Genomic DNA, 27,185 nt, shown 5'->3' on the forward strand with positions numbered 1-27,185 from the left:
TGCATTTAGAACAGAAAGGCTCCCCCAGCCCTGCTGCTCTCTGAACGGCAGCGCAGGCTAGAGCCGTGTCCCCAGGCAGGACGGGGCAGGAGCCTGCACCCCAAACCCTGCCAGCGCACCCTGGCACCAGGGGATTCACTGCAAACTCCGCCTTCCAGCAGCAATGTAGAGAAAACAAATCAATTAAATAATAAATCACAAAAGAAGTGCAGAAAGAACCCAGAGAGAAGTGACAGTGTGCGCTTCCCAGCGCTGCTGAGACAACCGAGATGAGGGCAGGCTCAGCATCCCTGGCAGAGGCGGTTTTGCCATCGCCACCTGGATTCTCCCCTCCCGACAAGCTTAACTGCCTTCCTGGTGGCTGTCAGTGCAGGATGCCTCGGTAATTGATAATCAGAGCTAATTAGTTTCCTACGTATTCCACTTCCTCCCACCACAGCACATGTTCCCCTGCAGGGGTACGTACTGTTGCTACGGGACTTGTCGATGAACGGCCCGTGGGGGGGCTCGGTGGCTTTCCTCTTGTAGGTCTTGGTGACCCGGTCCACATCCGGCTGTTTCCGCGTCATCTCCTCCATGAAGGACTGTCAAAACACAGAAGCAACAAAATGTGAGCGGTTTCGAGATGGTTTTGGCCTCCAGCCACTGTTGCTTTGGATTCTCCCTGGACGTGCTGAGCCCACGGAGAACACCGGTGTGTTGAGGGATGTGGGCTCGCAGTCAGGCAATTGCACAGCTCTGACTTCAATCTGCAAACACCTGATTTCATCCCCTGGGCTGGCTTTGCTCCTAAGCGACAGCTTGGGATGTGCAAGATGCTATTTTAATAGGGACTTAAACAGAATTCAGTGCCTCCCCCACAGCACGGCAGGAATAAAACCCCATTTGCCTTCTCCCAAGGTCCTGCGGTGCTCCCCATGGCACAGAAAAGCAAGCTTGCTTCGGCACAGGGCTTACCTGGTGCTCAGTGATGAGGGCTTTGACCTGGTCGATGTTTTGAGGCATCGCCTCCTGATCCCGCTGAATCAGGGTGGTCTCAGCCCACTGGATCCAGGCCAGGAGCTCTTCCAGAAGCTCTGCGTTCGCCACCAGCTCTGAAAGCGCAGACTCCAGCCTCTGCTGGTGCTGCTTGGCCCACGTGAGAACCTGTTGGGGGTGCCGAGAGGGCCATCAGCCCAGCAGGGGAAACCAGGGGGATGAAAAGCAAGAACGGGGGCACGCTCTGGGACCGGGCAGCAGCTCAGGGACACGCTGCCCCAGAGCTGACCACCCTGGCTGGACACGAGCCCCTGGGGACTCACCTCCTCGAACCTGGCCCGGATGATGGTGATCCAGTGCTTGATGGTGGTGATGCAGTCGGGGTGGCAGGCGGCCAGGATGACCTCTCCCATCCCCACTGCTGCGTTCACGTCCACCCTCTTCTCCTCCACTTTCTTCATGAACTCCTGGGAGAGGGGCACACGCGGGCCAGGTGTGAGGGGCTGGCACATGGCAGGGGCCACCCAGCCCTGCCAGCCCCCACCCTGCACCCATCTGCAAGCTCTGCATGGGAACACTTCTCATCAAAATTAGTAGCCCATATTATTTTCCTATCCAACTGGTGTCTTTTTTTTATTTTTTATAAAGCCATTATAATTTCCCTTCATCCCTTGAAACACAAACCACAGGAACTTAAGCAAGGCCCAAACGGATTATTTTGCAGTATTGTTGCCCATAAATTTTGCTCAGGTCTAAAAAGAGAAGGCAGAGAGCTGCCCCATGCTCCTGGCTCCTGCCCTTGGCCCCTGAGGGCAGCTCCACGCTGTGACCCAGAGCTCCCTGTCACCTTGTGAACGTCGATGAGGGACTGCAGCGCCTCAGCATCGTCAGGAAGCGCTCCCCGAAAGCGCAGAGACTGCTCTGCCTCCGAGAGCCACTCCAGCAGCATGTGCACGGCCGTCCTGAACTCCTCTGCCTGCGGACACAGAAGCACATGCATCAGCCCTCCTCGGGACACGTGCCAGCCAAGTCACAGTTGGGAGCTGGAGAGACAAGGGGCTGAAAGGGACTTAAAAACAAGAAAAAGAAAAGAGAAGAAGGACCTGCCTGTTGGCCTGGACCTGCCCAGCACCAGCACAGGGCTCTGCAGCTCTGGCCTGAACCCAGAAGCAGCGGTCATGCTCCTGGCCCTCTCCTTGGCACCAGCTGTGCCACAGAACTCGGTGTTTTTTAAAAACAGCCCAGCTACATGCGCTCTGGCCAATTTGGCACCTGGGTAGTTTATTCTGCAAATTGCCTACTTGACATAAAATCTACGTAAGAGCCTTCTGACCTTTCTTTCAGCTCAAGTCTATGTCTTTTTCTTGCACTGAACTTCAGCAAAACCAAGCCTGAACAGCCTCTGACCAGCAGCCTCTTCCCACCTGCCTGCTGCACACATCAGCAAGATCTTTCCGTCCTCCCTTTTCAAACAAGCCTTTATCGGCTCTTCATTGAGGAAAAGGTAAGGAACTGGTGCTGCTTTGCAGTTCTCACTGGTAGCAGCTACAGGACTGGGGTGTCCTGCTTAGCCAGGAAATCGGTTGCCTCTGCCTGGGCACAGGGGGAGGCGCCCGACACATTTCCTCCAAGGGAGGTGTTTGTGTTGCAGCCCAGGACACAACCCTACGGCACGGGCAAAGCTCTCCAAACCCATTTCCACTGGTAGCCTTTTGCTCACCTGCTTCAAGGCCTGTTCCAGGCGTGTTTGTTTCGACACAGACAGCTTGCACACCGTGTCCCAGCGGTTGCTCAGCTCTTGCAGCTGCACTTTCACCCAGGTGGTGTCATCCCGGCTGTTCTCGATGAGCTCCCGGCCGGAGCGCTTGAGCACCTGGACAGTCCCCGTGCGCTTCCCCAGCTCCTTCTGGAAGACCTGAAGGAAGAGAGGGCCAAAGCCAAATGGGTCAGTCCCAGGGAGTGGGGTAAGACTGGGGGCCACATCTTGAATAGTTTTTGGCATGGGTTTTGCACCCACTGCCCAGCTAGGTGGGATGGCAGGCAGGCTGGGAGCTGGCCAGCACATGCAACACCTTAGCACGTTTCAACCTAAGTGCACACGGGCAGAGAACTCAGCACTGTCAAAGCTCTCAGAAGGGCAGGAGCCCAGACTTGGCACCACTGCACCCTGCAGAGTGGCCGTGACCCAGAGCAGAAGGTTCAGGCTGCAGTGCAAGCAGCTGCTTTGAGCAGAAGCCCAAGCCCTGTCTGCAGATTTCATGTGTGACCTAATCCAAAACTGGGAGCACCAGCTTCTGAGACACGCTGGAGAGAACTGCCAAGACCAAAGTTTATAGAGGACTATAAACTCAGCCACCTCTTCAAAACCGAATCCTCAACAGGTCTATCTGGTAGTGTCTTGGAGGAACACAGCTCCAGGCCCTGAAACCCTTCCAGGAACAGAAACGTTTCTTCCCATTTGTTCACCCTGTTTCTGCCCTCCCTGTCCAGCTCAATGCAGTGAGAAAAGCAGCTCCATGGCGAGCCACCAGCTTTGGCTCCTCTGTTGTTTGGCAGTCAGGGAAGTCGAGCTCTGCTCACATCCCCAAGAAGAACTGCAGAAGGAGCTCTTACCTTGTGAGCATCCATCAGGTTCATGACCAGGTCCAGGTCACCGTGGACAGGCTGGTCTTCAGCTAGCTGGGGCTCCACCTTGTACAGCCAGTCCACCAAGGCCTGCAGCGCATCCATGAACTGGCCAGAGAACAAGAGGGCTTCTTCCAGCTTGTGCTGCCTGAAAAAACAGATATCCCCGTGAGCTTTCATGAACATCTCCTTTTGTCATTGCCCAGTGAACTTCTCCACCCTCTGACCACCCCACAAAATCACCACGTGCTCTCGGTCCAACCTCCCTTCTGCTGCTCCCCGCTTTGCCAGCCCCTGGCAAACAAGCCCTGCTGGTACGACACCGGGGCTGGATTTACCTTTCCACAGATTTGCCGCACACCGTGTCCCATTTATCCCGGACTTCTCCCAGTAAATTGTCCAGCTTTTGAGTGTCATCTGGAAGCAAGGCCTTTTCTTTGAGGGCTCTGCCCGTCCTGATGGTGGTGTCGTAGACAGGCTGCTTTCCACCCAGTGTTTTCTGGAACTCCTGGGAACGGGGAGGGAAAACAAAACTGCTTCAGAAAGCCTGACCTCGCAAAGAAGACACATGGCTCTCACGTGGATCCCTGGCTGTACGTTTTCTACTGCAGCATTAAGCACGGCCATGCCTTTCCCCTGTTCTGAGAGCAGAGGAGACATTGCCCCGCTCCCTCCTGACAAATTGCCCTCCCACCCCATGGCCAGCGCCAGTCTTGCACCATCAGAGCTTTACCTTGTGTTTGGAGAGCTGGAGCTTGATTTTGTCAGGATCATTGGAAATCTCCAGCTCAGAATCCAGGTGATTCTCTGCATCCTCCAGCCAATCAATCAGTTTCTTCCAAGCTTCGTGGAACTACAAAGAAACAGAAGCAAGTTTGAAACTTCACACTGAAGCTGCCTCCAGTCCCGTTCCGGTCTCGGGACCTCCTGCCCCCAGGGCTGGCCGTGCCTCGGGGTCTGTCGCACCCTCCCCGTGTTCCTCACCTGCTTGGCTCGCTTCCTGGCGTCATCGAGAGCCCGGCCCCGCTCCACTGAGCGCTGCACGACCTTCTCCCAGCGGGACTGGACGCTCACCAGCAGATTCTTGATCAACACCACGTCCTGTTTTTGACTGAGAAACTTCAGCTGGTTCCCAGTTTGGTCCAGCTCGATGATGCGATCCCGATGAGCGTTCACTTCGTTGGCAAACACCTGCAAACAGCAAAGACGTGCTCCTATCCGTAAGGAGTCCCGGACATGCCCACAAGCACCGTGTGCTTGGGTGGGGGTTCAGGTCCCACAGTTGCTCCCACCACCCTGTGAAGCCATCCTGCACACCTTGTGCTCATCGATCTGGGCCAGCACGGCGCTGAGGATGAGGCTGGGTGGGGGCACGATGTTCAGGCTCTGCTCAGCCAGCGTCAGCCAGTTGATGAAGTCCTGCAGGGAGTTCTGGAAGTCCGTGGCCAGGGCAAGAGCCTCCTCCAGCTTCGCCTGCAGCAGTGGAGAGGGAGGGGGGAAAAAACCAACACTGAGGGCGAGAGCTCCCGATCTGCGGTTTCCCAGACAAGGGCAGGCTTTGTGTCCCTGCTGAAACGCGCCTCTAATGGGAACCTCGTCAACTCGGCCAGGAAACACGACTTGTTTACCAAGGCGAGGAGGTTTCAATGAAAGCCGCCGCTTCAGAATTGGTTTCTTTCAAAACCCACGGGCGAGAGTCGCACGTGAAAGGGGAGACAACTCCATTATCGACACACAAGCAGCTGCGTCGCCCTCAGCTTCCCGAGAAAGGGATCACCATGGGAAGAGCTCTCAGTAAATGGGAGGTGGATGACATTTCGATGGCAACAGCTGCAGCACCACAAATTTATTCTGGGCTGAGGCCACCGCGTCCCTTGTTTTATCTCATCACCGGCCAAAACACTAGAATGGAGTCAGCTCAGAGGAGGATTTGGCCTGCTGTCTCACGCAGAGGACCAACAAAGTGTGTCTTTCAGAGCTGCAGGAGGTTTCTTACCACCCCTCCTCGAAACTAATCCAAATGCAATTTTACCCTCATTTTCTGTGTGATTTAACCAAATTTTATAACTATGTAGAAATAAATAATAGCTCAGCTCTCAGGCAGCACCATTTGGATGGCAAATTCAACCTGTGCAACCCAAGAGAGGATACTAAAAAAAAAAAAAACACAACCCTCCTCTCCAGCCCTGTCTGTCTCCTTGCACTCTCAGGGTAGAGCAGAGCAGCAGGCAGGGGGCACCTGCTGTTGGTCCATCTTGTGGGGTAAGGACAGACGGTGTCTCTGCAAACGATACCTTTCTCTCCTCCATCTTGGTGCTGACCAGACACCACTTCTGCTCCAGCAGCGCTACGCTCTGCTCCGTCTTGGAGCCGGAGCCCGAGTCGTCGCGGTTCAGCAGCATCAGTCGCCCCTTGGCCAGCAGCTGGCTGTACACATCCTCCTGGGCTTTCAGCTGGCCGTACAGCTCCTGCAAGCGAGGCAGCACCGAAGCGTTAGACAAAGCAGGAGCTCAGAAAGGGGCTGCAGCTCGCTGCAACTCAAGGTGATGAGAAAATTAAGTTCTGGGCAGGCAGCACAGCGACAGCAGCGTGCCACTTTGAGCAGAGGATGGTGCTTAAAGCACTGTGATGCTTGTCCAGGCATCAAGTGCAAATTTATCTGTAAGAGAGCAGAGAAGCTCTCATCTCCCTTCCCGTCAGACACATAAAGGAGAAGTTTTTGATGCTGATATTTAACAGACAAAAGCTTGTGGAATTGAAAGTACTAAAAACCTGCCCCAAGAAATTACCATGTGGGCATTGAGCTGTTCCCGGGCAGTTTCTGGCAGACCTCCCGTGGGCTTCGATGCAGACAATTGGCTCTCCATTCTCGTTAGCCACAGGAGGAAGTCTTCAATCTCACCATGGAAACCCTGGGCCTGTTCGGGAACATATAATCGGCCACCATCAGATGACATCAGCCACCATTGATCATGCGCCAGGGTTAACGCTGTGCTGGCTTCAAAACCAGATAAAGAGGCAGCGCTGGACTGAACAGCGCGTTAAGAGGGATGCACAAGGTACCCCCTTAACCATGTCATTCTGGCAAATAAACAAAACACAGTTGGTTTTGCAAACAAAAAGCTGCCTGCTTCTAAATCTCACTGTGAAGCTTGCGCATCTCTGTCCTGGCGCACTGCACTGCTCCAGGACAGTTAGATGGAAAGCTCGGCACTGAAAGCCCAGGGTCTCCAGCTCCTCTCCCCTTTGCTCCAGAAGCAGCTCCCCTCTGTGCAGGCCAGTACCCGCCGTGTGCCCTGACCTGCTGGAGGGTGGACTGCAGCTGCTGCTCCCTCTCCTCTGTCTTCTGCAGCACCGACTCCCAGCACGCGTTCAGCTTCTCCAGGCGGTTCCGCAGGCTGCTGGCATCGTCCCCTGCGCTGGACTCCAGGAGCTCGTTGCCTGCTTTGTTCACCGTCTCCACGGTTGCTTGGTGGGCCAAGACATCGTTCTTCAGCACCTACATGAGACACGTTGGGCAAATGTTGGACATCTCTGTAAACGCCCTGTTAATTCCAGCGTGCTCTTGTGGACTTGAACCAAACCAACTCAAACCCTTCGTCAGAGAAAATTGTGCAACAGGAATGGATCAAAAAGTGACACAGTGAGACTACTCACATGGTGCTTTGCAAGTTCAACCTCGATGACTTTTGGGTCGCCATTGATGGGCTTCTGCGCATCGAGCAACTCCTCAGTGTGGGTCAGCCACGCCATCAGCTCTGCTAATGCGTGCTGGAACTGCCCAAGTGCCAGAAGAGCAGCTTCGAGTTTGTGCTGGGCAATGACAGGGAAGGAAAAGGAAAGTTTAAGTCAGGAAGGAGGGGGAGCATCCGAGTGAATTTCAACCCTGCGCTGGCAAGAGTCCAGATCTCCTCTGTACCTGTCTGTGAGCAATCTTCTCGCCCAAATTCTCCCAGAGATGTTTCAGCTCTGTCAGTGGCTCCTTTATGATGTCTCTGTCTGTCTCATCTGTAGCTTTTTTTAGCATCAGTTCACCTTGGTGATTAAGCTTTTCCATCTCAATCTGCTGCTGGTAAACCTCCATTTTAAACTCCTGCCAAAACAAGCAGGACAAAAACCAGAACGAAATGAATCATTCGAGCGAGAGCTCTGCGATGTAAAGCAAGCACCAGAGAAGCGGCCCGGCTCCACCCGCGTACCTTCATCTCGTTCATTTGCTCCTTGACTGTGTTGAGGTCAGTGCCGACAGGAGACATGTTGCAGAGTTTAATCACGGCATTATCCAGCCAGTCAAACATGGCCTGAAAGGAGTGCAGACACCGTCAGCAAAGGGAAAGGCAAACAACGCTCTCCCACAGCCAGCTGGGAAAAAGGGGCAGGTGCCCCCATCACCAGGCAGCCACCAGACTTTTTCCCTTGTGGGGCAAACTTTCCCTGCTTGCTCTATAAGAAAGCGTTGGCAGCCAGGCTCATCCTGCTCTGCTGTGCAGAAGCAAAGACAGGCTTGGGAAGCCAAATGCAGTCAAACATTTGCTATTCCTTGGAGCTGGCTGGAAAGCTCAGGGTCTAACAGAGGCTGTCAACAGTCACGCAGGAGACATTTTCCTGCCTTGCATTACTGTAAAGCCTAGCACAGCTTCAGGGAGAGGATGCACAGTGATGTTCCCACGTCTACCCACCACACATAAACAGCCCTGTCTCTTACTTGAAGAGTATCTTGGTACTGCACAGCCGACTGCATGGCTTCTTCGAGCTTTTCAAGCCTTTCCTTCCAAGTTTTGTTTAGATTTTCCCACGCATTGTTCATCTGCAGAACACAAGATTGCCCACAGAATTTGTTAGGCTCCTCCACTTGAGCTCTCGCTTGCTCCTACCTGATTTTATCTGAATGAGGGACTGCTGTTTTTCCTACCTCATCAATGCTCTTTTTCACTTCTGGTTTCTCAGTTTCGCCACAGGCAAAAATTAAGTCAGTTCCAAGGAGTCGGATGAACTCCAGCTCTTCATGCAAGCCATCCGTTTCCTCCTTAATAGTCTGCATACAACATAATGGTGAAAGGAAAATGCTTATTATTAAATGATCCTCCAAAAATTCCCCATAAATAGGAGGGCTAAAGCGTAGAGATTCCTTTCTGTGCTGGACGTGTCCTGCATCCTGGCCAACAGCCCACGGCCAGACCCCAGGGCTGCATCACGAAGCAAGCAGATGGGTGCCCTGCTCACCAGCACTGCCACCACCAATCTTTCTGCTCCCACCTCTGGCCAGAGTGGCAGCGCAGCTGTTTGCAGGGTTTGAGGGAACTAAAAGAAGGAATTCTGTATTTAGCTTGACGTGAGCCTGAACTGCCTCTCTGGAGATGTTGTTTACAAGAGATGTTCTGTTTACAGGAATGTTTTGTCAATACAGGAATTAGTTTTTGAGACTCAAAAGTTGCAAACCAAAGTCAGAGTGGTTATAAAACAAAAATAGAAAGGACAAACTTAGCAAAGAGCAACATGTAACATAACACGCCATCTCCCCAAGGTCCGAGCCCAGTCAATATGCAAACACCTGAAGTGGATTTCACCATTTACTTGAAACAACCACACAACAACACACAAATCCAAGCCCATCCAGCTTTACACTTATCTCCACTCTAACAAAATCTAAATATACACTTCCCACGCTAGACAGCACTCAAATGCCTTCTACACAGACTGGGAGCAGAACCGTGCAAGCTTCCACATCACTCAAACATGTGGGCACACAACTCTGACCGCATGCTCAATAAGCTTCCTAAAACAGTAGCAAAAAAAGTGATTTAAGCATTATTTCCTCGTCTGGAACAGGGGGTGGTGGAGGTGGGAAGGTAAATGTAAAATACACTTATGTTTTTTCCCTGCAGTTCCAAATTACAACAGAAACGTTTCATAATCTGACTGACTGCCTACAAACGTTCACTACAGACACATTTGGCCATGCTCGTATTTAAGACCTATCCCAATCTATCTCACCAGGTGGGTGCAAACAAGCTCCAGACAGAGGAACAGTCCCATGGTCCTCACCTCTGCTGCTTCCACCTGCTGCTTGATGATGGACGGGTCAATGCCTGGGCTCTCCAGGTCATGAACGATGTCCTGAGTGTCTTTGATGGTAGTCAGGAGGGCTGCCATGTCGTACCAGAACTTTTCTGCCAGCTCCAGGACATCAAGGAACTTCATCTCACGTTCCTCTGCCCGGGCTTTGATGTCTTCCCAGAAGAAGACCATCTGATCCAACTTATCCTGGATTACTGACAGCAGGAAAGAAAACAGTCAGTCAAGGAGAAGACTGTCCTATCTTGCCCCAAGGTAACTTTTTTACAACTCAAAAGCACTTTACAAAAACTTTTCACTTAGAAATAGCCAACAGAATATTCAAATGGGAATTAAAGGCGGATGGGGCTATCAGAGCATTAACTATGAGAGCTGCTCAGGGACAGGAGAAACCCTGGCTTGCAGAAATTCAGCCTTTATTTATGTGCAGGCAAGCTCAGGACAAATTTGCCCACATACTCTCCTCCAATGAACCTCTGTTCAGGCCACCTCTAGCGTGAAGTCTATGCTCACTCAGTTCATGAGCTGGCTGTTGAGCTGCCAACAAAGGTGCCAATTAGTGCCAATTGTGTTGGCAGGTCTTTTTGTGCTGGGGATGTTCCTTCCCTCCATTAGGAGCTGAATCAACACCAACAAATCGTTTCACTGGGGACCACCAACAGTTGCCACAAGAGACCAGCTCACGGTGATGGCTCAGCTCAGCTGAGCTGAAACCTCAGCCTGAGCAGCCACAAACAGAGAGGAGAAACAATTCTCTGGCTGATACCACCCCGAGATACCTTTCGCTGCCAGGTCCTTGTCTGTTCCCTGCGATCTGCCGATCAGCTCTTCCCCGCGGCGTTTCAGAGCCTCGAAGGAGGGCTGCAGCTTCTCCAGCTCCACGGTGGCGTTTTTGTTCTCGCTGATGCACTCCCGGATCTTGTCGACCTCGGCAGGAATGAGGGGCGGCATGCGCAGGCGGGTGGAGAGGGTCTCCAGCGTCTCCAGCATCGGCTCGATCTTGTCGTGGAACTGGGGAGGAGCAAGGTCATTCGGGCAGGTGAGATGAGATTAAACAGCGCTGCACCGCTCCCTCCCTGTGCACCAGCCCTTAGCGCTGCGCCCAGCGGCCTCTCGGAGAGGACAAACATTGCCAGCAACAGCAATTACACCTGCAGCCTCCTGTTCGTGCCTGCCTCGGCTCTTATGTGCTGCACACAGCCCCGGGCTGCACCAACCCCAAGGAATCCAGCCCTAAGTCAGCCAAACACACTCACAGCACAGGCAACTGTGAACCAAACACGGCAGCGCTTTGTCATGATGCTCAACCTCGTAGTATTCACGTTTTGACTGCTGTCCCGCTGCTGGCAGATGGGCAGCGTGACACAAAAACCAAATCCCATTTGTTTTATCAGCTGCGCAGAGACGCTGCTGGAAGAGCGCCTGTGTTTGGTGCTGGAGGAAACCTCCGCTTGGTGCAACGAGAGCAGGAAAACCGCCCTGGCACGGTCAGGGGGAGACGGGGGAAGGCTGCATGCGCACAGGGAGGAGCAGAGTGAGCTGCCAAGGAACGGGGGCTTCAACAAAAGCAAAATCAGAAAGCCAAGAGGGTCTAGCACAGTTTGCTTTTTTTTTTTTTTGAATATACATATGGCTTTATGTTTTTTTTTAATGAAGAAAAGTCAACTTTGGCCTGGAAGATACCAGGTCATCTCTGCTGGTGAGAACAAGGGTGGGAACAAGGGTAGCCCTGCTGCACTGGGCTGCCAGCCCTGGTGCTCCTCATGCCCCCCCACAGGATACCAGCATTGGCTTTTGCCCAGTCCCAGCTAACAGCAGAGACGAGATGGGATCTTGGTGCAAAGTTGATCATGGGCACACTGCCTTAGCCAACAAGCAGGAGCAAATGGGAAGTTGAGCTAGAGCAGAAAGCTCTGTGCACCAGTGCAAACCGCTTCAAAAGCAAAACCTCTGCTTTGCACGAAGCATTCCCAGTGGAAGCTGGCCACGGCTGAAACCAGGCAGCAACGCAACAAAAGCCATCTCAGAAACGTGACTTTGTTTTCCCTCAGAGTTAGTTCTTAAGCAAGTTCAGCTGAGCTGTGCATGAACCAGAAATAAAAGCCTGGGTGTAAAACAGAATTGTTTCAGCCCAAGGAAAGAGTGTAAATGAACGTCTACCATGGTGGGGCTTACCTCTGTGATCTGCAATGGTGGGGCGTAGTCAACACAACAATGAAATGGGACCATGTGGGGAAGACAGGAACAGGCAGCAACACACACAGATAACACATTCCACAATGTGAGTGAGAGATGAGACGGGAGGGATGTGTGGGGGGGAAAAACTTGGAGTTAATACAAGTGCAAACCAAGAGAAGTGACTAAACAATACAGGAATAAAATAAAATTTAAAAAAAAAAAAAAAAAAAAGACACCCAGACATGACAAAAACCAACTGCACTACAGTAACACTGGGTGAAATGAAACAAAACTAAGAACCACAAACCCTGAACCTGTGTGGCAGAAACTCTTTACCCCTTTATGACCTTTAGCACCTACAATCTCTGCCCTTCCTTTCATATCTCTGATCCTGCAGCCACCAATCCGTGGGTCTCCTCTCGAGATGCCCGGACCCTGGCGATGGCAATTAGCTCTCCCATACAAACCATCCTGCGGCTGTTCACACACAGCAGTGCTTTGCTTATCAGAAACGAAACTTATCTCTCCGAGCTCTTTAAGGAGGCCCTCTGGGCCCTCCCAACCTTGGGTGGATGCCAACACAGCCCCTTTGAACGAGCATCATTATGAAGGTTGTAAAAATTTATTGCTCTATTTACCATGTCAAGATTCAAGCTCCTTCTCCCCTCCTTCTGCGGTCAGTACTGAGCGGGGGCCCTGCTCAGCAGTCAGCTGAAAACTACCCTGAAGGTGTCTGCCTATGTTGTGCCCTATAAAGGGTTTTACAATCCTAGCATAGGAATAAAACTGCATTTCAAAGCACATGGCTTCCCCAGGGGACTGCAATAAACGCTTAGCAGACTTGGCTGCTTGGCACCCCAGAAGCGTACCTGAGTGGACTGCGAGACAGCTTCATCGAGCGCAAGAGCCCGCTGACACACCTCCTCCTTGATTTTGGCGTACATGGCCTCTGCTGTTGAGTACTTTTTCTGCACCATCTCTCCTTCCTCAGGGTTGAGGTCCTTGAGCTGTGGTCCGATTTTCAGCAGCTTGTCAATGTGAGGCTTATGTTCAGCAATAGACTCTCTCAGTTGCTAGGGAATAAGATGAGGGGGGGGGAAGACAATTGTTCAGAAGTCTACCGAGAGCTGCTGCCTATTTATTTCACACAACACTCCTAGAGCCACGATTGCATCTGGTAGTGCACGCACACCATGGATTTCTTGACCCAGCATGTGCCGAACACGTGGGGCTCGGCTCTTCCCATGGTGTGCACCGGCACGCCGCCCTGCTCCCGCTGCCCCAGGCAGCTCTGTCTGGTGACCCTCCCTGAGGTCCCCAGGGAGATGACAACAAAAACTTCCTTTGCATCTCTCTACCCTAAAAGTACAATGCTCTTCTCCCCGCTGCAAGTCAGGCATGAGATGCAGAGACAACCAGGCTCCCCTGGGTTTCATCTGGATTTTAGTAAGAAATGACCCAACTTATCTAGCGATTCCCAAGTGGCATGACCAAGGCACCCTTGTGTTACATAGGTAGGATCCCCAGAAAGAAAAGAACAGGGAAAAAATAAAAATAAAAATCAGAAAAATGGCCTGCTCTGGCCCTGTGAGTGCTGCACCTCCATTCAAGCCCAAAGTGCTGACCCAGCAAGAGCTGGCGCAGGAGCTGCGGGCTCAGCCACCGCCTTACCCTCATGTCCTCCTGCTGCTGCTTGAGCTGCTCGTGGTCGATGGCTGGAGGGGGCAGCTGTGAGATCAGGGCCTGCGTTTCCTCGATCCAAGGGTTCAGCTCCTCGTAGGTCTCCCAAAACTGGTTCACCAGGACCTGCGCACGCTCCAGGCGAGCGTAGCGCTCTGAGTTGAGCTGGCTCACGGCTTCGTACTGCTGCACCAGGGACTCTGTTTTCTCCTGAAAGGAATGGGAAGAGAGTTAGCAATGGATGCAGAAGGGCACAGGAACGCTGCCAGCTGCATGCTGTGAGCTGGAAGAGCAGGAGGTGCGCTCGGTGGCGTCGAGCCACGTGCACAAGCTGTAATTCCAATTAAAGCAGCCTGAGAAATCTCACTATTCTCCTTCCCCAAACACTGCAATAAAAACACTGCAATAAAAGAGGCTAATAAATATAAAGAGATCTCTGTTAAGTGTCACTGGTGGGAATTCCTGAAGATGGAGTAATTTTAAACTGCTTCAGACTGTGCAAGAGCTGAATGCTCGCCTCTCCCCCCACCCCGTCTCCCCCCAGCACTAAATATCCATCAGGCTCACCTGGAGAACAGCTTTTTGTTCTTCCCCACACGTCCCAAAGATCTCGTTGCGCTGGCTGAACAGTTCATCCATGGAGTCTTTGTGCCGAATAATGTCGATGGAAAAAGCCTGCAGAAAGGAAATGTCCAAAGAAAGGGAAGGAATGAGAATGGAGCCCGACCACCCCTGCCCAGCCCCACAAGGGGCCCTCCTGCCCCGCCAGGCTGCCCAGCCCCAGCACTACAGAGATCGCACCAAACTCAGCACTAGCGCCCAGTGGCACACCGAGAAGCTGGCTGAAAAGGCAGATAGCCACATTGCTTTCTCACTGCTCATCTGCTTTAACCCCTCTCTTTCAAAGGCCTGAACATGGCACTCAAAATTAGGCGTCAGGTCAGGCTCCGAGCAACTTCCACACCCAGGTCATCGTCCCACGGATTGGAAACCCGTGACTGTCCTGCATGTGTGTCCTCCCCCCAAAAATGACAGGTAGCAGTCAGTCAAACACTGCTGTGCCTCGGGGGAGAGCGTGAGGGCACACGTTGGCGTGCAGGTCCCTGTCCCAAGGCCTCCCCACCTGCACAGGACAAGCTCCACCACCCGTTTGTGATCAGTTCAGCGAATACTTCAAGCCCCCCAAACCACGCTCTCCAGAACTGCCTCTACCCATAACTTTGCCATTCCCCAGGTCCACATGATTAACAACATCCACAAGCAGCGGGGAGCCAGGCTGAGCTCAATTTAACTTAATGCTCGATGCTTCAGTCCCCGTCCGTTATAACAATGTGGTGTGTGTGTTTTTTTTGTGTTTTAAATGCACAAAATCCAATAAGCATGTATGCCGCTCTGATTGCCGAGGCTGGTGTGGGAAGAAAAGGGCCGTTTATTTAAAGTGCACGTTCTTTCAGGCATGAGCTCATCTCAAAGATATATAAAAAAAAAAGAAAGGCAAAAAAAGAAGAGCTCCTCTTTGTTCCATGGCTGGCTGCAGCTAGTGAAACAAGGAGTCCCCCACTGGAAGGAACAATGAGCAGAAAGCAAATGTAAAAGTACCCTCATTAATCAATAGGTACAGCTCTCCAAGCTGCTCCTGCCAGCAGTGCCTGCGAGACACAGGTAGAGCTCGCTGCCACGGCCGGGCAGAGCCCTGGAAGGAAGGAACACCTCCCGCGAGGGCAGCCTGGGCAGGAGCAGCAGCCTGGCCCCAGGGACCCAGCTCGCTCCATCTTTAGCTCGTGTGAACAGCTCTCTGGCACCCTGAGCTGCTCAGGGCTCTTCAGATGTCCAACACTTCATTTGTCTAAAGCCTTCTCCTTCCTTTTTCCTTTTACTTACCAAGGGCACATGTTGTACCTCTCTTGGAGCTCTGGGCTCAGCCATACAAAGACCAGAAGCCCCTCCAGAGCTCCGCTGCCCTGACAGACAGCCCCAGCCCCAGCCCCAGCCCCATCTCTCCCTCCCACTGCCCACTGCCCACCACCTCCGTGCCCACCCGCTCCTCCTGGCAGCCCCCTGCTCGTACCTTCTGCACCTGCAGCTGTGCCGTCGTCTGGTCCTGCTCCAGCCGAATGGGACCGAGAGCCATCAGCTTCCGCTTGGTCTCAGCGACCCAGGCCAGCTCCGCGTCGGCTGCCTGCTCGTACTGGTGGAGGGAGAAAGGAGGCTGCCGTAAGCCAAAGCCAGGGGGCAGAGCAGCCTCTGGGCCCATCTCTGCTCCGGTTTGAGCAGAGCGGGGCAGGGAGCTCGCTGTGCCCACCAGCATGGACCCAGGGCACCAGTGACATCTACATCCTCATTGCAAGCATTTAAAAACCAAGGGCCCTTCTGTAAGATGTAAGTGGTGACCCCGCACGCCCTGCCCCTGTGCTTGGAAGGCCAACAGCTGCACAGAGGCCACGTTAACACAGCCACGTGCACTAACACACACATTGTTGGCTTTAGGAATGCCTGCCAGCGTGGGCCGTGGCTTTCTGAAGGAGAGCTCCCCTCTGCCGAGGGCAGCCAGGCCCATGGGGATGCTCCTGCGGCAGTTTTGGGCCCAGAGCATCACCGACACAGCGAGCACAGGGAGGCTGCCACCTTCCTCCACACCCTCTCCATCTGCAGGGCAAGGGACAGCTCTACTTTACACGATAATTTTGGTTGCATGTTCAGGTCTGCGGAGGCAGTGCTCAAAGCCAGCACAGGCAGTTATTCGTGGCACTCCACAGCCTCCACTCCATACAGAACGAACATTTCTGACAAGGCTGCTACCCCGAATAACCCCATCCTGTCCGGCAGTGTGCAGGCCCTCCCACTCCCACTCATCCCAGAAACCCTCCTGGAGGCTGCAGAGTTCATCAAATTACCTGCTGAGACCTCTGAATCGCAGCATCTATCTCCTCCACCCGCTGCTTGATGGTGTCGCTGACCAGCTTGTAGCGCTCGTTGGTGTCTGAGACGAGCTTATCCAGCCCCTCGCGGGCTCGCCAGGGCACCAGCTCCAGCAGTGCCCGGCTCACCTCGTTCACCGTGTCCAGAACGAGCCGCTGCTCCATCACCTCCTTCTTCAGCTCCTGGGGAAGGCACACACAGACACATGTCCTTCTGGTGGCAGTGCCAGCCACCCGGGCAGACCTGGCTGCTGGGTTTGCGGCGGTTTTGTGACCGGGTTCCTCCCCTTCTCCCTGCTGCCACGAGCTCTCCAACCCAGCTGTTCTCAGAGCCAGCACGTGCACGACCTGGGCTGCTCACCAGCAGATGTGTGAGTGCCGAGGAGGCACAAGAGGAGGGTGGCTTCCCCACAAACACAGAGACTCAGCAGCCACCAGCTCTGCACCAGGGAGCAACGGGTTCCCTTGCTCCCATCCCCACCTAATGTGCTCCCAGACCGCCTACCCCACACTCCCTGCCCAGGCACTGAACAAACCTCACCAGCTCTCCTCCCACACAGCCCTCGTGTCCCCGTCCCCTGCATTCTGTGTCACTGCTCCCCACCTTCTGCCTCTGCTGGAACTGCGGTATCTGCTCGCCGGCCGGGGACTGTCCCCCGCTGGACGCCAGCTCTTCCTCCACCTTGCTCATCCAGGAGTTGAGCTCCTCGTGCGTGGACTGGAACTTGGTGGCCAGCTGGCGAGCCTGCTCCAGCGTGCGCAGCGCCTTGGAGCTGGTGGCGGTGATGTCTGAGTAGCGGGTCTTAATTCCATCCAGCTTCTCTTGGATGAGCAACACCTCCTCCCCTGCGGGACAGCAAGAGGGGCTGAGTGACGCCGGGCACAGGGGGGTGTGAGCAGCCAGCTGCCCGGTCCCCCATCGTAAGTAGCTACTGTGAGTCTCACTTTTCTGCACGGCAGTGAAGCTTAGCAGCCTATTTTTACAGCCAGGAAGCTACTCTCAGAGCTGACATTTTCTGCCAGCCAGTGTAACGGCCACCTCCTGCCTATAATAGGAAGGAAATGTGCTGTGAAGCCTCTCTTTGCCACAAGCCCCAGAGCCACCAGAACTCAGCTCTCAGCTAATATGTCACAGCTCCACAAAAAGTCCAATTCACTCTCTACTGCTATTTCCGAGGGGACAGGAGATTGCGAGCCAAATTCTTTGTAATTCCTCTTCCTGCTCCAGGGCTCCCAAAAGGACAGAGGTCTGCACATCTGCTCAGAGCAGACCACATCTGAAGGAAATGCATTGCCCCGACCTCTCTTCCCACTCATAAACACAAACTCACACCCACGTGGCAACAGCAACAACTGCTTAGTATGGGAAAGCAATATTAGGAAAGGGTTTGGTGTATTTTTAACCTCTTTCCATGTGATTTAGCAGCTGGATGCAAGGAGAAAACCCTGCCTAGTGTTACAGGGCCGCTCCGTGCTGAGAACCGCCGAGCAGCCAGTTGGAATGGCCACTCTCAGGGCTGGGGGTTGGTATTTGGGATTTACTAAGCTGGAGCACATGTGGCTTGGCATCCAGGTCTGGCTGTACAACAGCTACTTGGGGAATTTCCTAGCAGCTCTGAGGGACGGCAGCCTCCTCTGCACAGACCTCCCAGTGAGGAGCACTTCCCAGACCCCGTAAGAGCCTGCCCAGCACGCCCAGCTCCTGCCTTACCTGTGGTTTGCTTCAGAAGAGCCTGCCCATTTCTAATGGCCTGGTCCACGTTCTTCTTCCTGTTCACAATCTCCTCGTTCAGGGCCTGGACAGAAAGGCAAACTGGGGTTAACCTTTTGCACGGTCACCTCTGCGTCCTGCTGGCCAGCACCCGACAGATGCTAGGAGAGCAGGACCTGCTGGCACAGCAGGGGTGGACAACAGATCTGACTCCAGTCCAGTCAACATCCCCCTGCTGTGGGACTTACTGGGCCTTCTGAGACCAATCTTAGAGCAAAACCCACCCCAAACCCTAGGGTACGTATTAGTGAAGAACTTACTCTTGCAAAGAGCTTTCACAGCCCCCACGGAGCGGAAGCAGACTGCTTCCTCGGTGGCCAGCCTAGCTTGGGAAACCCACCGGGCTTTTCAAATTCACATTCTTGGAAACGGCAAAGAGCTTTCTAAAGGCACAGGGTGGCCAAGCTCGCTCAGACATTGTTCACAAAGCAAATGAATCATTTGAAGTTTCCCCTGGGAAACCCGTTTTTTGGGGCTTCAATTATTGTTTTTAGCACATGAAATCTCTTTACGCTTCTCCAAGCCTACAACAGTCAAAGCTTGTTCTGCTGCTGGTTAAAATTAAAGTCAGACCAGAAACAAATGGAAAAATAAAGCAAATAAACGCCAACGAAATAAATAACATAAACGTGGAAGAAAATGGAAAATACCAGCTGGTCAGCATGCTGCTTCTGCAGGACGTCCCGTTTGTAATCCTTTACGGATACCGAGCCGAGCTTGTCCTCGACCTCAGCCAGCCAGTTGAGCACTTCCACCTCCTCCTCCCCAAAGAGCCTGGCGTTACACAGGGCCTGCTCCAGCAGCGCTGCCTTTCGGCAGCACCACTCGCGGACCTCGCCGTAGCGGCCCTGCAGAGAGTCCAGCTTCTCTGCCAGCAGCCTCTGCTCGGCGGCACAGCTCAGGGCGGAGAGGCTCTGCCCGACTCTGACCGCCTGAGCCACGTCGGCCGCCTGGCTCTCTATCTCTTCCTCTAGAGCCTGGAAGCCGGGAAGGACAAAATGGACAACAGAAACGAAAATGAGTGAAAAGATGAGATAAAACAAAATAAAACAAAACAAAACAACGCAACCAAACAAAGGGGGAACAGAAACGATGAACGCAACTGAAGGAATGAAGGAGATGCAAAACCCACCCGTGAACGGGTAAAGTATACTAAAAAAAATAGTTTAACAGAAACATGAAAATGGGAGTGTTTTTTCTAACCAGAAGCAGATACATTCCTCGTGAGGTGCACTGACATCAATTAAATGTTACCCACATCAGTGGGCAAGGGTTTGCAGCCTTCTCTGCACGTAAAGCAGCCCGCATAGGCTGCTGACCCTACGGACAGGATCCTCTCTGATCACCACCAAGACCCGTCTGTGCCAAAACCCACCTTGCCACAGCAGAAACATCAGAGAGAGACCTGATGCCAACCGCCTCCACTGGCGGCTCTCATCCACGCACGGGTCCCTACCTTGTGCCGGCTGATCTGCTGCTGGATTTTGGCAGTCTGGGTACCGATGGGCTCAGAGTTGGCCAGCTTCTTCTCTGTCACCGACAGCCAGTCGGAAACGGGCTCCGTGGTTTCGTGGAACTGCTTTGCCAGGACCAGGATGTCCTCCAGCTGCTTCTGCCTGTACAGGGATGAAACAAAACACTAAGGAGCAGCTCCCTTGGAACAGAGAACGGGAAGCAGCTCTGAGCACAGCCACTGCCCCGCTGCCAACGGGGCTCCGCACCAGGAAGCGGTAACGGGCTTCAACAGAATCAGCAGCCAAAGTGGAAATACTTGGGAAAGCACCGTGACAGGAAGGAGGAACAGAAGCAGCTCTGTGCAGCGCAAGGTGAGACACCTTGTCAGGCAAGCTGCAACGCAAACACAAAAAGCAGCGCAGAGAATCTGCAAAATAAGCTTTTTCCTGCAGCTGCTCCTTTAGGATCCAGTTCATTCTCCAGTGAAGGCGGCAGAAAGGCTCCCTTTGTGCTGCTTTTCTGCCGTTAATATCCCCACCTCGCAGAGCCTTCAATGTGGGCCAGCTCGTAGCTGAGCCCTTGGTGTTTCCGAGCTGCTGTTCAAAGAGCCTGGCAGCGGCACAGCGCCGGACGGACAGTCCATCCAGGCTGCAGCCATTTCAAGCACCGGGAGGTCAAATTCGGCCCTCAGAAGTGACTGGGTAACCTGACATATTAGCTGATGTAGCAACAAGAAGCTTGTAAATGAGATTCAGGCAGCAGAAAGGTGTCAACAGGATGTTGCTGCTAAAGCTAGATGCTAAAGCTTAAAGGAATAAAAATAACATCCATCCCCTGCAGGGAATTTGTTTAATCTGAGCTCTTCCCTGCCATTGTAAACCACCGCTATCTACTTCGGCTCCCCAACAGGCTTTGATTTCTCATGTTTTCCAGCTGTGGTTTCCAGGATGTATCTGCACAGAGCTCCCTGCCAGCTCTCCACGTGCTGTTGCCCATGCAGGCGGAGCGGCCGCCGGGGCTGAGCAGCGAACCACCACCTGCGGCTGCCTGCACGGCCTCTGGCCTCGCTGACCAGTGCGTGCGAGGAACAAAAGCTCCAGCTCCAGCCAGAGGCCGGCCCAGCCATCGAGCAAAACAAGCCCGAGAACAATAAAAGCAGCACCATTGTCACAGAGGGGACGCGCAAGCGGCCAAACTCCATAAAGCTCTGGGGCGCCATGAATTGCAAGATAAGCCTACCCCATGCTTTTGGCCAGCGTAACAGACCCTCTGAGGGCTGTAAAGCCAACAAAACTCTTCAAAACTCTTTGCTTCTCTGGGCTACCAGAGCTGCCCACGAGGGATCGAGCCAGGAATGCAGAAGAGCAGCAGAGTTCTTGCCTCCAGCACGCCCCTGGCTTCAGGAAGAGGCCTGAGGGAGCTCACCTGGCATGCAGACGGAGCCAGGGGCAGAGCACAGAGAGAAAAAAGGCTCAGAGAAAGCTCCCGGCTCCGAGCCAAGGGGCAGCACGGTCCCGTTCCCTGCAGCTCTCACCTGGCGGCCGCCCTGCGGAGCAGCCCTGCCCATCTGCTCTCCAGGCTCTCCAGCTGGCAGACGATCTTCTCCCTGTCTGCTGGCTCGGCCGACTGCGCGATCCTCCCGCCCTCGGCTTGGATCATCTCAACAGTGGCTTTGCGATCGTCCAGAAGCCGCTGGAGCAGCTTTAAGCAGCAGAAACGAGAGAAAGGGGACAGAAGTTACCAGATGGGTCAGCAGAACCTCCTGCATTCCTCAGGGATCAGATTTCCCTGTCTGAAAACCATTGATAAGCACTGGGCTGAGACCAAGGCCAGCCAAGTGGGATAACCACTGCCTTCTGCCTCCACCATCAAAACCAGTTCAAAAGAGACTGGTTTCACTTTTGAACTGGTTTCAGAGCCAGAGGACTTCCCAGAGGCTTCCCCATCCTTCCCCCAAACCTACTGAGATCAAGCTTTTAACTTTCCCTTAAATTTCCTCTTCAAAATCTCAACACAATGGACCAAGCCTCAGTAAGAATTCACTTTTAAGACATTTTGCCACGACCGCACTTGAACTTTCATCCGCACGCTCACAAAGGCAGGCTGCGACCCAGGCTTGTTATCTCTGCAAACACTGCTGCGCCTCGGGTTGGCTTACTTTGTACACTCGTTTTGTTCAAATACCCAAACCAGTAACTACAACACCAGCTTGCTCCTGACACAGCAGAATTATCAGCACAAACAAAACCGAATCCAGTGCTGGAAAAACGTGGCCAACCAGCAAAACCAGCAGCAAACCTCAAGAGGCAGTTTGACAATAAAGCCACGCTGGAGACTTAGACCATGCAGATAGCACGTGTGGGCAAATGAGCTGCCTGCTTCCCACACTGAGGTGTGGGGAACCAGCAGGAGAGCCACTGAGCAAGCAGCAGACCTGTGTAGCTCCCAGCTACACCCAAGCTGGTTTTGGACCCCAAAAACATCTGGTTCTCCAGAGCTCCCCCTCCCTGCACACCAGCCCGACCATAACGCCGTGCTCGCTCACCTTCTGCTCCTGGATCTGGGCTTTCACCACCTTGTACTCGGCAGAGGGAGGTTTCTGGTTGGAGATGAGCTCCTCGGTGTCGGCCAGCCAGCTCAGCAAGGGCTCCAGGGCGTCCTGGAACTTCCCGCAGCGCAGCAGGGCCTCCTGCAGCTGGGCGATCCTCTGGGCCACCTGCACGGCACCCGCACCCACAGCGGTGTCAGGGCGATCCCGCAGCCCCCAGCACGGGGCTCAGCCCCCTGCCCAGCACCGCTCCTGAAGCAGACCCAGCGGGACCAGGCTCAGCCCCTGCCCGCATTCTCACCTTCTTGTTGAGGGTGTTCCAGCGGGTGTTGATCTCTTCCATGTCATGCTCCAGCCCTTGGACATCACAGTTTTTCCCGGCGCTTTGGATGAGTCCTTGACCGACTCCATTCACTTGCTGCAGTTTTAGCTGGAGAGGATCCACTTGCTCCTTCTGGAACAGCTGGGCAAGGGAAGGGTGGGAGAGAAAAGCTATTTATAACCCGCATGCTGCTCGCCCAGCCCCTCCATCATTCCATGGATACACCAGGCTCCCTTCTCTAGAAAAGACGCAGCAGCTCCTGCTTGTCGTGGTGCATTGATTTTATTGGAGCTGTGCAGGTTTGCCTGCATGCCTCCGGCACCTTGACCCAGTGACATGAACGTCCCTGGCACTCGCTGGCTTGGAGCCCACAGCTTGGGGTCCATGCACAGCCACCCCTGCTTTTAAATGGGAAAAGTCCTTTTTCAAAGCACCAGAACAAGGTGGAAAATGCAAATCGGGGAATAAATCAGAGCATCGGCTATGGTCAGTCATCCGATTGGGAAATAATGCTTCTGGGGAAAACACAAAGCAATTCTCACAGCGATGCTGTTGAGAACAGAGACCTGACACCATGCAAGTTTTGTTAACCACGAAATTACAGACACTGAGAAGCTAGCCGTGTTTCGAAAGACAAAGGCAATAGGCAATTAATGTGCTAGTCATTTACCGCACCACATATTTGGCACGGTCCCGCCTGGGAATCCTGCGGGGAAAAGCTTTGAAAAACAAAAAGATTTGATGGGGAAGGAGGAGGAGAGCGAACGAAGCTCCCCATCGTAACGAGAGGCAGCAGGGCCAACGCTGTTTCCGTGGAGGAGCGAAGTGCTCCTTATCACAGCTCCAGATCTGCTGCAAGCAGCCGCCGAGCAGGCAGCGCTCGCAGCACGCGCCCCCTCCGGCACACCGGCACCGCCGGGCCCCGTCCCGAGCAGCCTTCTGCGTCCCCACAGCCTGCAGCACAATCCCCAAAAAAGGGAGCGGAGTCGCTCTCTGTTTATTCTGGGCCCTTGGACTACGAGCTCATACAGAGCACAGGTCACCCTGCGGCGCACTCTGGGAAGGATTAGAGCGCTCGGCCCCGTTGCAACATTTTCTCTTTTGGAAAGCGTTGGGAACTGAAGTCAGACAGCCGCGTGCCTGCTTTCTCAAGCGTGCCTCCTCCTTTCGTGCCCAAGAATATATGGACGTTGACGGCATCTAAAAATGCCCTCGGATACAGAGCCTAAAATGCAACCCCCCCCCCTCCCAGCACAGCAGTGGATTGCGGGCGGCACGGTTCTCCGTACCAGGTAATCGCTTTAGCTCTGAAGGAATACAGAGCAGGCAAAAAAGCCAAAGCACCAAAACCCAAATCTGCCTGAAAAAGAGGGGCTGCCTTGGTTTTCTCTCCCCATTTTCAAAGAGAAGGATACTTCCTCCTGTCGGAGCACAGCAGCTCGAGAGCAGGGAGGTATCACCGCAGGGCACGGACTGAAGGGTGTGCTGGAAGACATTGTCCAGAGCTGTTTGCTCAGGGAGAATTATGCTACGGTTATACGAAGTAAATGGTGACATGAAATCACCAATTCCCCAGCTACTTCTCCTGTTACTGTTTATATATGGAGCTGGCTGTGAGAGCAGCCAAACCCCCGACAGGACCAGGCTGATAAGTCTGGCATGCAAACGTTTGACTACAGCACAGAGCGAGCCCCGGCTGAGCGTGGTCCGAGCCCTCCACACCAGCACCGACTGCGAAAACAAACCCCAGGACTGCAGAAGCAGGCAGGGAGGGAGGGAGGGCAGCAGAAAGCCCTGGCATCAGGTGACAGAGACCTGCAACACGTGAATAAGTACAGCCCAGGAGCGCTGAGGTTGCACAAGGACCATTAAGAAGATAATCACATACGCTAACGGCCCGAAGAGCAAGTATGTGGAACATGCTTGTTTTCCTTCACTCATGAAAGATTCCAGCGATTTAGTTCATTAACCTCAGCGTGACTCAGCTATGAAGCAAATATTTAACGTGCACCCTTCGCGGCGCGGAAAATTGTGAGGAGGCTCGCGCTGAGCGAAGCGGCTGGACAGACATCTTGGCGAGCAGAAGCGCAGCTGCTCCGCTACACCTCCTCCTCCTCCTCCTCCTCCTCCTCGCTTTGCGAACGCTTCCCACAGCATCCCTCTGCTTTCTGCTTCTCCCATCTCTGCAGCGACTGCACCCCAGCTCCCTGTGCTCCTCGCCCCCCCGGGCTGGAAACGCCTCGGTGTGAGGACCGGCAGCGTTCACCCCAAAGCTGCCAACAGCCCCCACGGCACCGAGCGGGGGATTTGGAAGGGGTTAACAACCAGGGACACCGTGCAGGGGGCAGTGAAAGCAGAGCAGGGAGCCTGGGCCACGCACGCTGCCATAACCCGACGTCTCCTTTCCCTTCCGAAGGTGCCCCCGGGTGCCCAGCCCGGTGCGCCCACACACAGCCTCCCCAGCTCAGCCGTGTGCATTTTTTAAATGGGTGGCACAGCACAAGAGATGAGTAATTGCTACCGAACCGGGATTTTCAGCGCTGACTAACTTCTGATGTCTCCTCTGCGATATTTCTGCTAATCTGGTGTTAAATCAGCACTCGCTTACGGGAACTCCACCACCGACCCGCGCCCCTCGGGGTCTCTCCAGGCAGGGCAAAGCAAACCCCAGCACAGAGAAGGAACTCAGCTGCCCTTCCATGTGGGCTCGGAGCCCCCCACGGCACCGTCCCCCTTCAGAGGGCTACAGAAGGCAGTCACTGCACAGGACCCGCTATTCCCCCTCGATTTGTGTCACAGGATTCAGTCTTCCACCACGCTTTCTGCTTCAAAGATGGGAACCACCCCGCTGCACTCTGGCAAGAATTGTTTTTTTCTGAAGAAGTCTGTAATTTATGTCTGAGGATAATACGCTTTAAAAAGCCAAGAAAGTTTAAGACAATAGTTTAGATAATCAAGCAGTTAAAGTCTTTTGCCTCCCCTGTTTATAAAAACATACGGTCCCCCCCAAAACTTTTTCTCTGCCAATTTTAAGCCATAATCGGGAGGGAGAAGGCTGTTTCCAAGCCCGTGCTCGAGACGAAGAGCTGAGGAGACAATTACCAAAGCCTGCACCCCGCAAATCGTGTCAGCGAGTTATCAAGCACGCTGTGATTTCACACCCACCCCTCAATCACAAAATAAAGCGATTTTTATGCCTGAAACACCGTCTGCGAGTGCCTGAGTAACAAATACCTCATTATCTGGAACGAATCCATCTGGTGGAGCAGGAGGCCCTTCTGCGAGCAGAGCGGTGGCAGGGGGTCCCGGCGTGCCCACCGGCACCATGCCCTCGCCGTGCCCCGGGGCAGCTCCGGGGGTCGGGGGGCAGCGGGCGTCCTCCAGACCCAGCCAAAGCCCAGTCACCAGCCCCGGTGGCTCCGCGGTGCCAGGAGGGCAGGAGGAGGCTGCAGCCTCCATCCCGGGCAGCGTGGAGGCAGCATCCTGAGCTGCCACCTCTGCGGAGGGCGCCCAGGTGCTGGGGTCGTCCTCCAAAGCCGGCAGTTCGTCGGAGAGCTGCTCCGGGCTGGGCAGCACGGGCGGGCTGGGGAAGTCGTCTGCATCCTGCAAGGCCACCACCGCCTCTGGGGGGTCACCACCGAGAGCCCCAACTGCAGGGAGGACCGAGTCGGCCGCTTGTGGTGGCAGCGGGGCACTGGGGACATCAGCAAAGGGCGGCGGGGCCTCCAGAAGCTCCTCCACCACCACGGGCACAGCGGTGGCACCTGGAGGTGGGCACTCAACGCACGGTTCCTCAGCATCCACGGTGGCATCCCCAGCGTCTGGTGGCGTCTCCAGAGCCTGGGGCTCGGGGACAGCCTCGTCCCCTGGTGCCGGTGGGTCAGGCAGAGCAGGAAGCCCCCCGGTGTCCCACAGGCCAGCATCGAGGGCAGTGCTGGGAAGCCATTCGGGGGCGGTTGGGCTGGGGGTGCCCCACGCCATGGCCCGGCCCCGTGCCGCCGGCCGCTCCTCCCAGCCGCAGCCGAACAGCAAGTCCAGGTCTCCCGGCTGCAGCACGGCAGCCGGTGCCTCCCCGTGTGCCACCGCCACCTCCCAGGGGGACCCCTGGGTGCTGGCGGCCCCCTCCAGAGCCAGGGCCTGCCCCGGGGGAACCGCGTCCCACAGGAGGCCCTCTGAAGGCACTGGGACCAGCATCGGAGTCTCAGGTTCCGGCTCTGATACAGAGCCGGTGTGGGAAGGTGGCAGAGGACTGTGACAAGCATCCCTGCTTTCTGCCGGACAGGTTTGGCCCTCAGATCCATCACTCTCTGTTCCCAAATCTGCGGTTTCGTCCTCAGAAACCATTTCGGGGACATCCTGGGTGGTGAGCTCAGTCCTTCCAGGCAGAAGGTGACAGCTCTCAGATGGATCCGTGCCCTCAACACCGACCTCGTCGTGCTGCAGGGGGGACCCCAGCTCCTCTGCCACCGTGTCAGGAGCCAGGGGGTGACAGGGGGACAGCCGAGCCGGGGACACTCGGCCAGGACAGGTCTCCTCGGGGAGCTGCGATACTTCACAGGGGGGTCCCAGCAAGTCTTGGTCATCTTCACCCCACCCCACCGGAGCGCTGGGGTGACCTGCTGCCTCAAAGCTAGG

At 54.5% G+C, this 27,185-nt stretch overlaps 1 protein-coding gene across 1 annotated transcript in view; it reads right to left on the reverse strand.

Annotated features, from left to right (window-relative positions):
* The window catches only part of MACF1 (microtubule actin crosslinking factor 1), a 110,466-nt gene that overhangs the window by 10,654 nt on the left and 72,627 nt on the right, over positions 1–27,185 (reverse strand). The window contains exons 58-91 of the mRNA XM_082777530.1: positions 22,530–22,691; positions 22,226–22,396; positions 21,215–21,381; positions 19,682–19,841; positions 18,876–19,202; positions 18,166–18,250; positions 17,059–17,300; positions 16,431–16,637; positions 15,605–15,724; positions 14,104–14,211; positions 13,528–13,746; positions 12,726–12,929; positions 12,164–12,170; positions 11,854–12,002; positions 10,458–10,689; positions 9,649–9,875; positions 8,516–8,638; positions 8,309–8,410; positions 7,803–7,904; positions 7,523–7,696; positions 7,261–7,416; positions 6,905–7,102; positions 6,393–6,521; positions 5,898–6,071; positions 4,921–5,076; positions 4,588–4,794; positions 4,337–4,456; positions 3,942–4,111; positions 3,592–3,751; positions 2,699–2,893; positions 1,826–1,954; positions 1,302–1,445; positions 958–1,146; positions 467–584 (exon numbers count right to left, since the gene is read on the reverse strand). Coding sequence (XP_082633656.1) covers positions 467–584; positions 958–1,146; positions 1,302–1,445; positions 1,826–1,954; positions 2,699–2,893; positions 3,592–3,751; positions 3,942–4,111; positions 4,337–4,456; positions 4,588–4,794; positions 4,921–5,076; positions 5,898–6,071; positions 6,393–6,521; positions 6,905–7,102; positions 7,261–7,416; positions 7,523–7,696; positions 7,803–7,904; positions 8,309–8,410; positions 8,516–8,638; positions 9,649–9,875; positions 10,458–10,689; positions 11,854–12,002; positions 12,164–12,170; positions 12,726–12,929; positions 13,528–13,746; positions 14,104–14,211; positions 15,605–15,724; positions 16,431–16,637; positions 17,059–17,300; positions 18,166–18,250; positions 18,876–19,202; positions 19,682–19,841; positions 21,215–21,381; positions 22,226–22,396; positions 22,530–22,691 — 5,533 coding nt within the window. The remainder of the gene's footprint in view (positions 1–466; positions 585–957; positions 1,147–1,301; positions 1,446–1,825; positions 1,955–2,698; positions 2,894–3,591; positions 3,752–3,941; positions 4,112–4,336; positions 4,457–4,587; positions 4,795–4,920; positions 5,077–5,897; positions 6,072–6,392; positions 6,522–6,904; positions 7,103–7,260; positions 7,417–7,522; positions 7,697–7,802; positions 7,905–8,308; positions 8,411–8,515; positions 8,639–9,648; positions 9,876–10,457; positions 10,690–11,853; positions 12,003–12,163; positions 12,171–12,725; positions 12,930–13,527; positions 13,747–14,103; positions 14,212–15,604; positions 15,725–16,430; positions 16,638–17,058; positions 17,301–18,165; positions 18,251–18,875; positions 19,203–19,681; positions 19,842–21,214; positions 21,382–22,225; positions 22,397–22,529; positions 22,692–27,185) is intronic.

This window comes from Aythya marila (assembly GCF_965140915.1).
Source record: "Aythya marila genome assembly, chromosome: 22".
Taxonomy (NCBI): Eukaryota; Metazoa; Chordata; class Aves; order Anseriformes; family Anatidae; genus Aythya; species Aythya marila.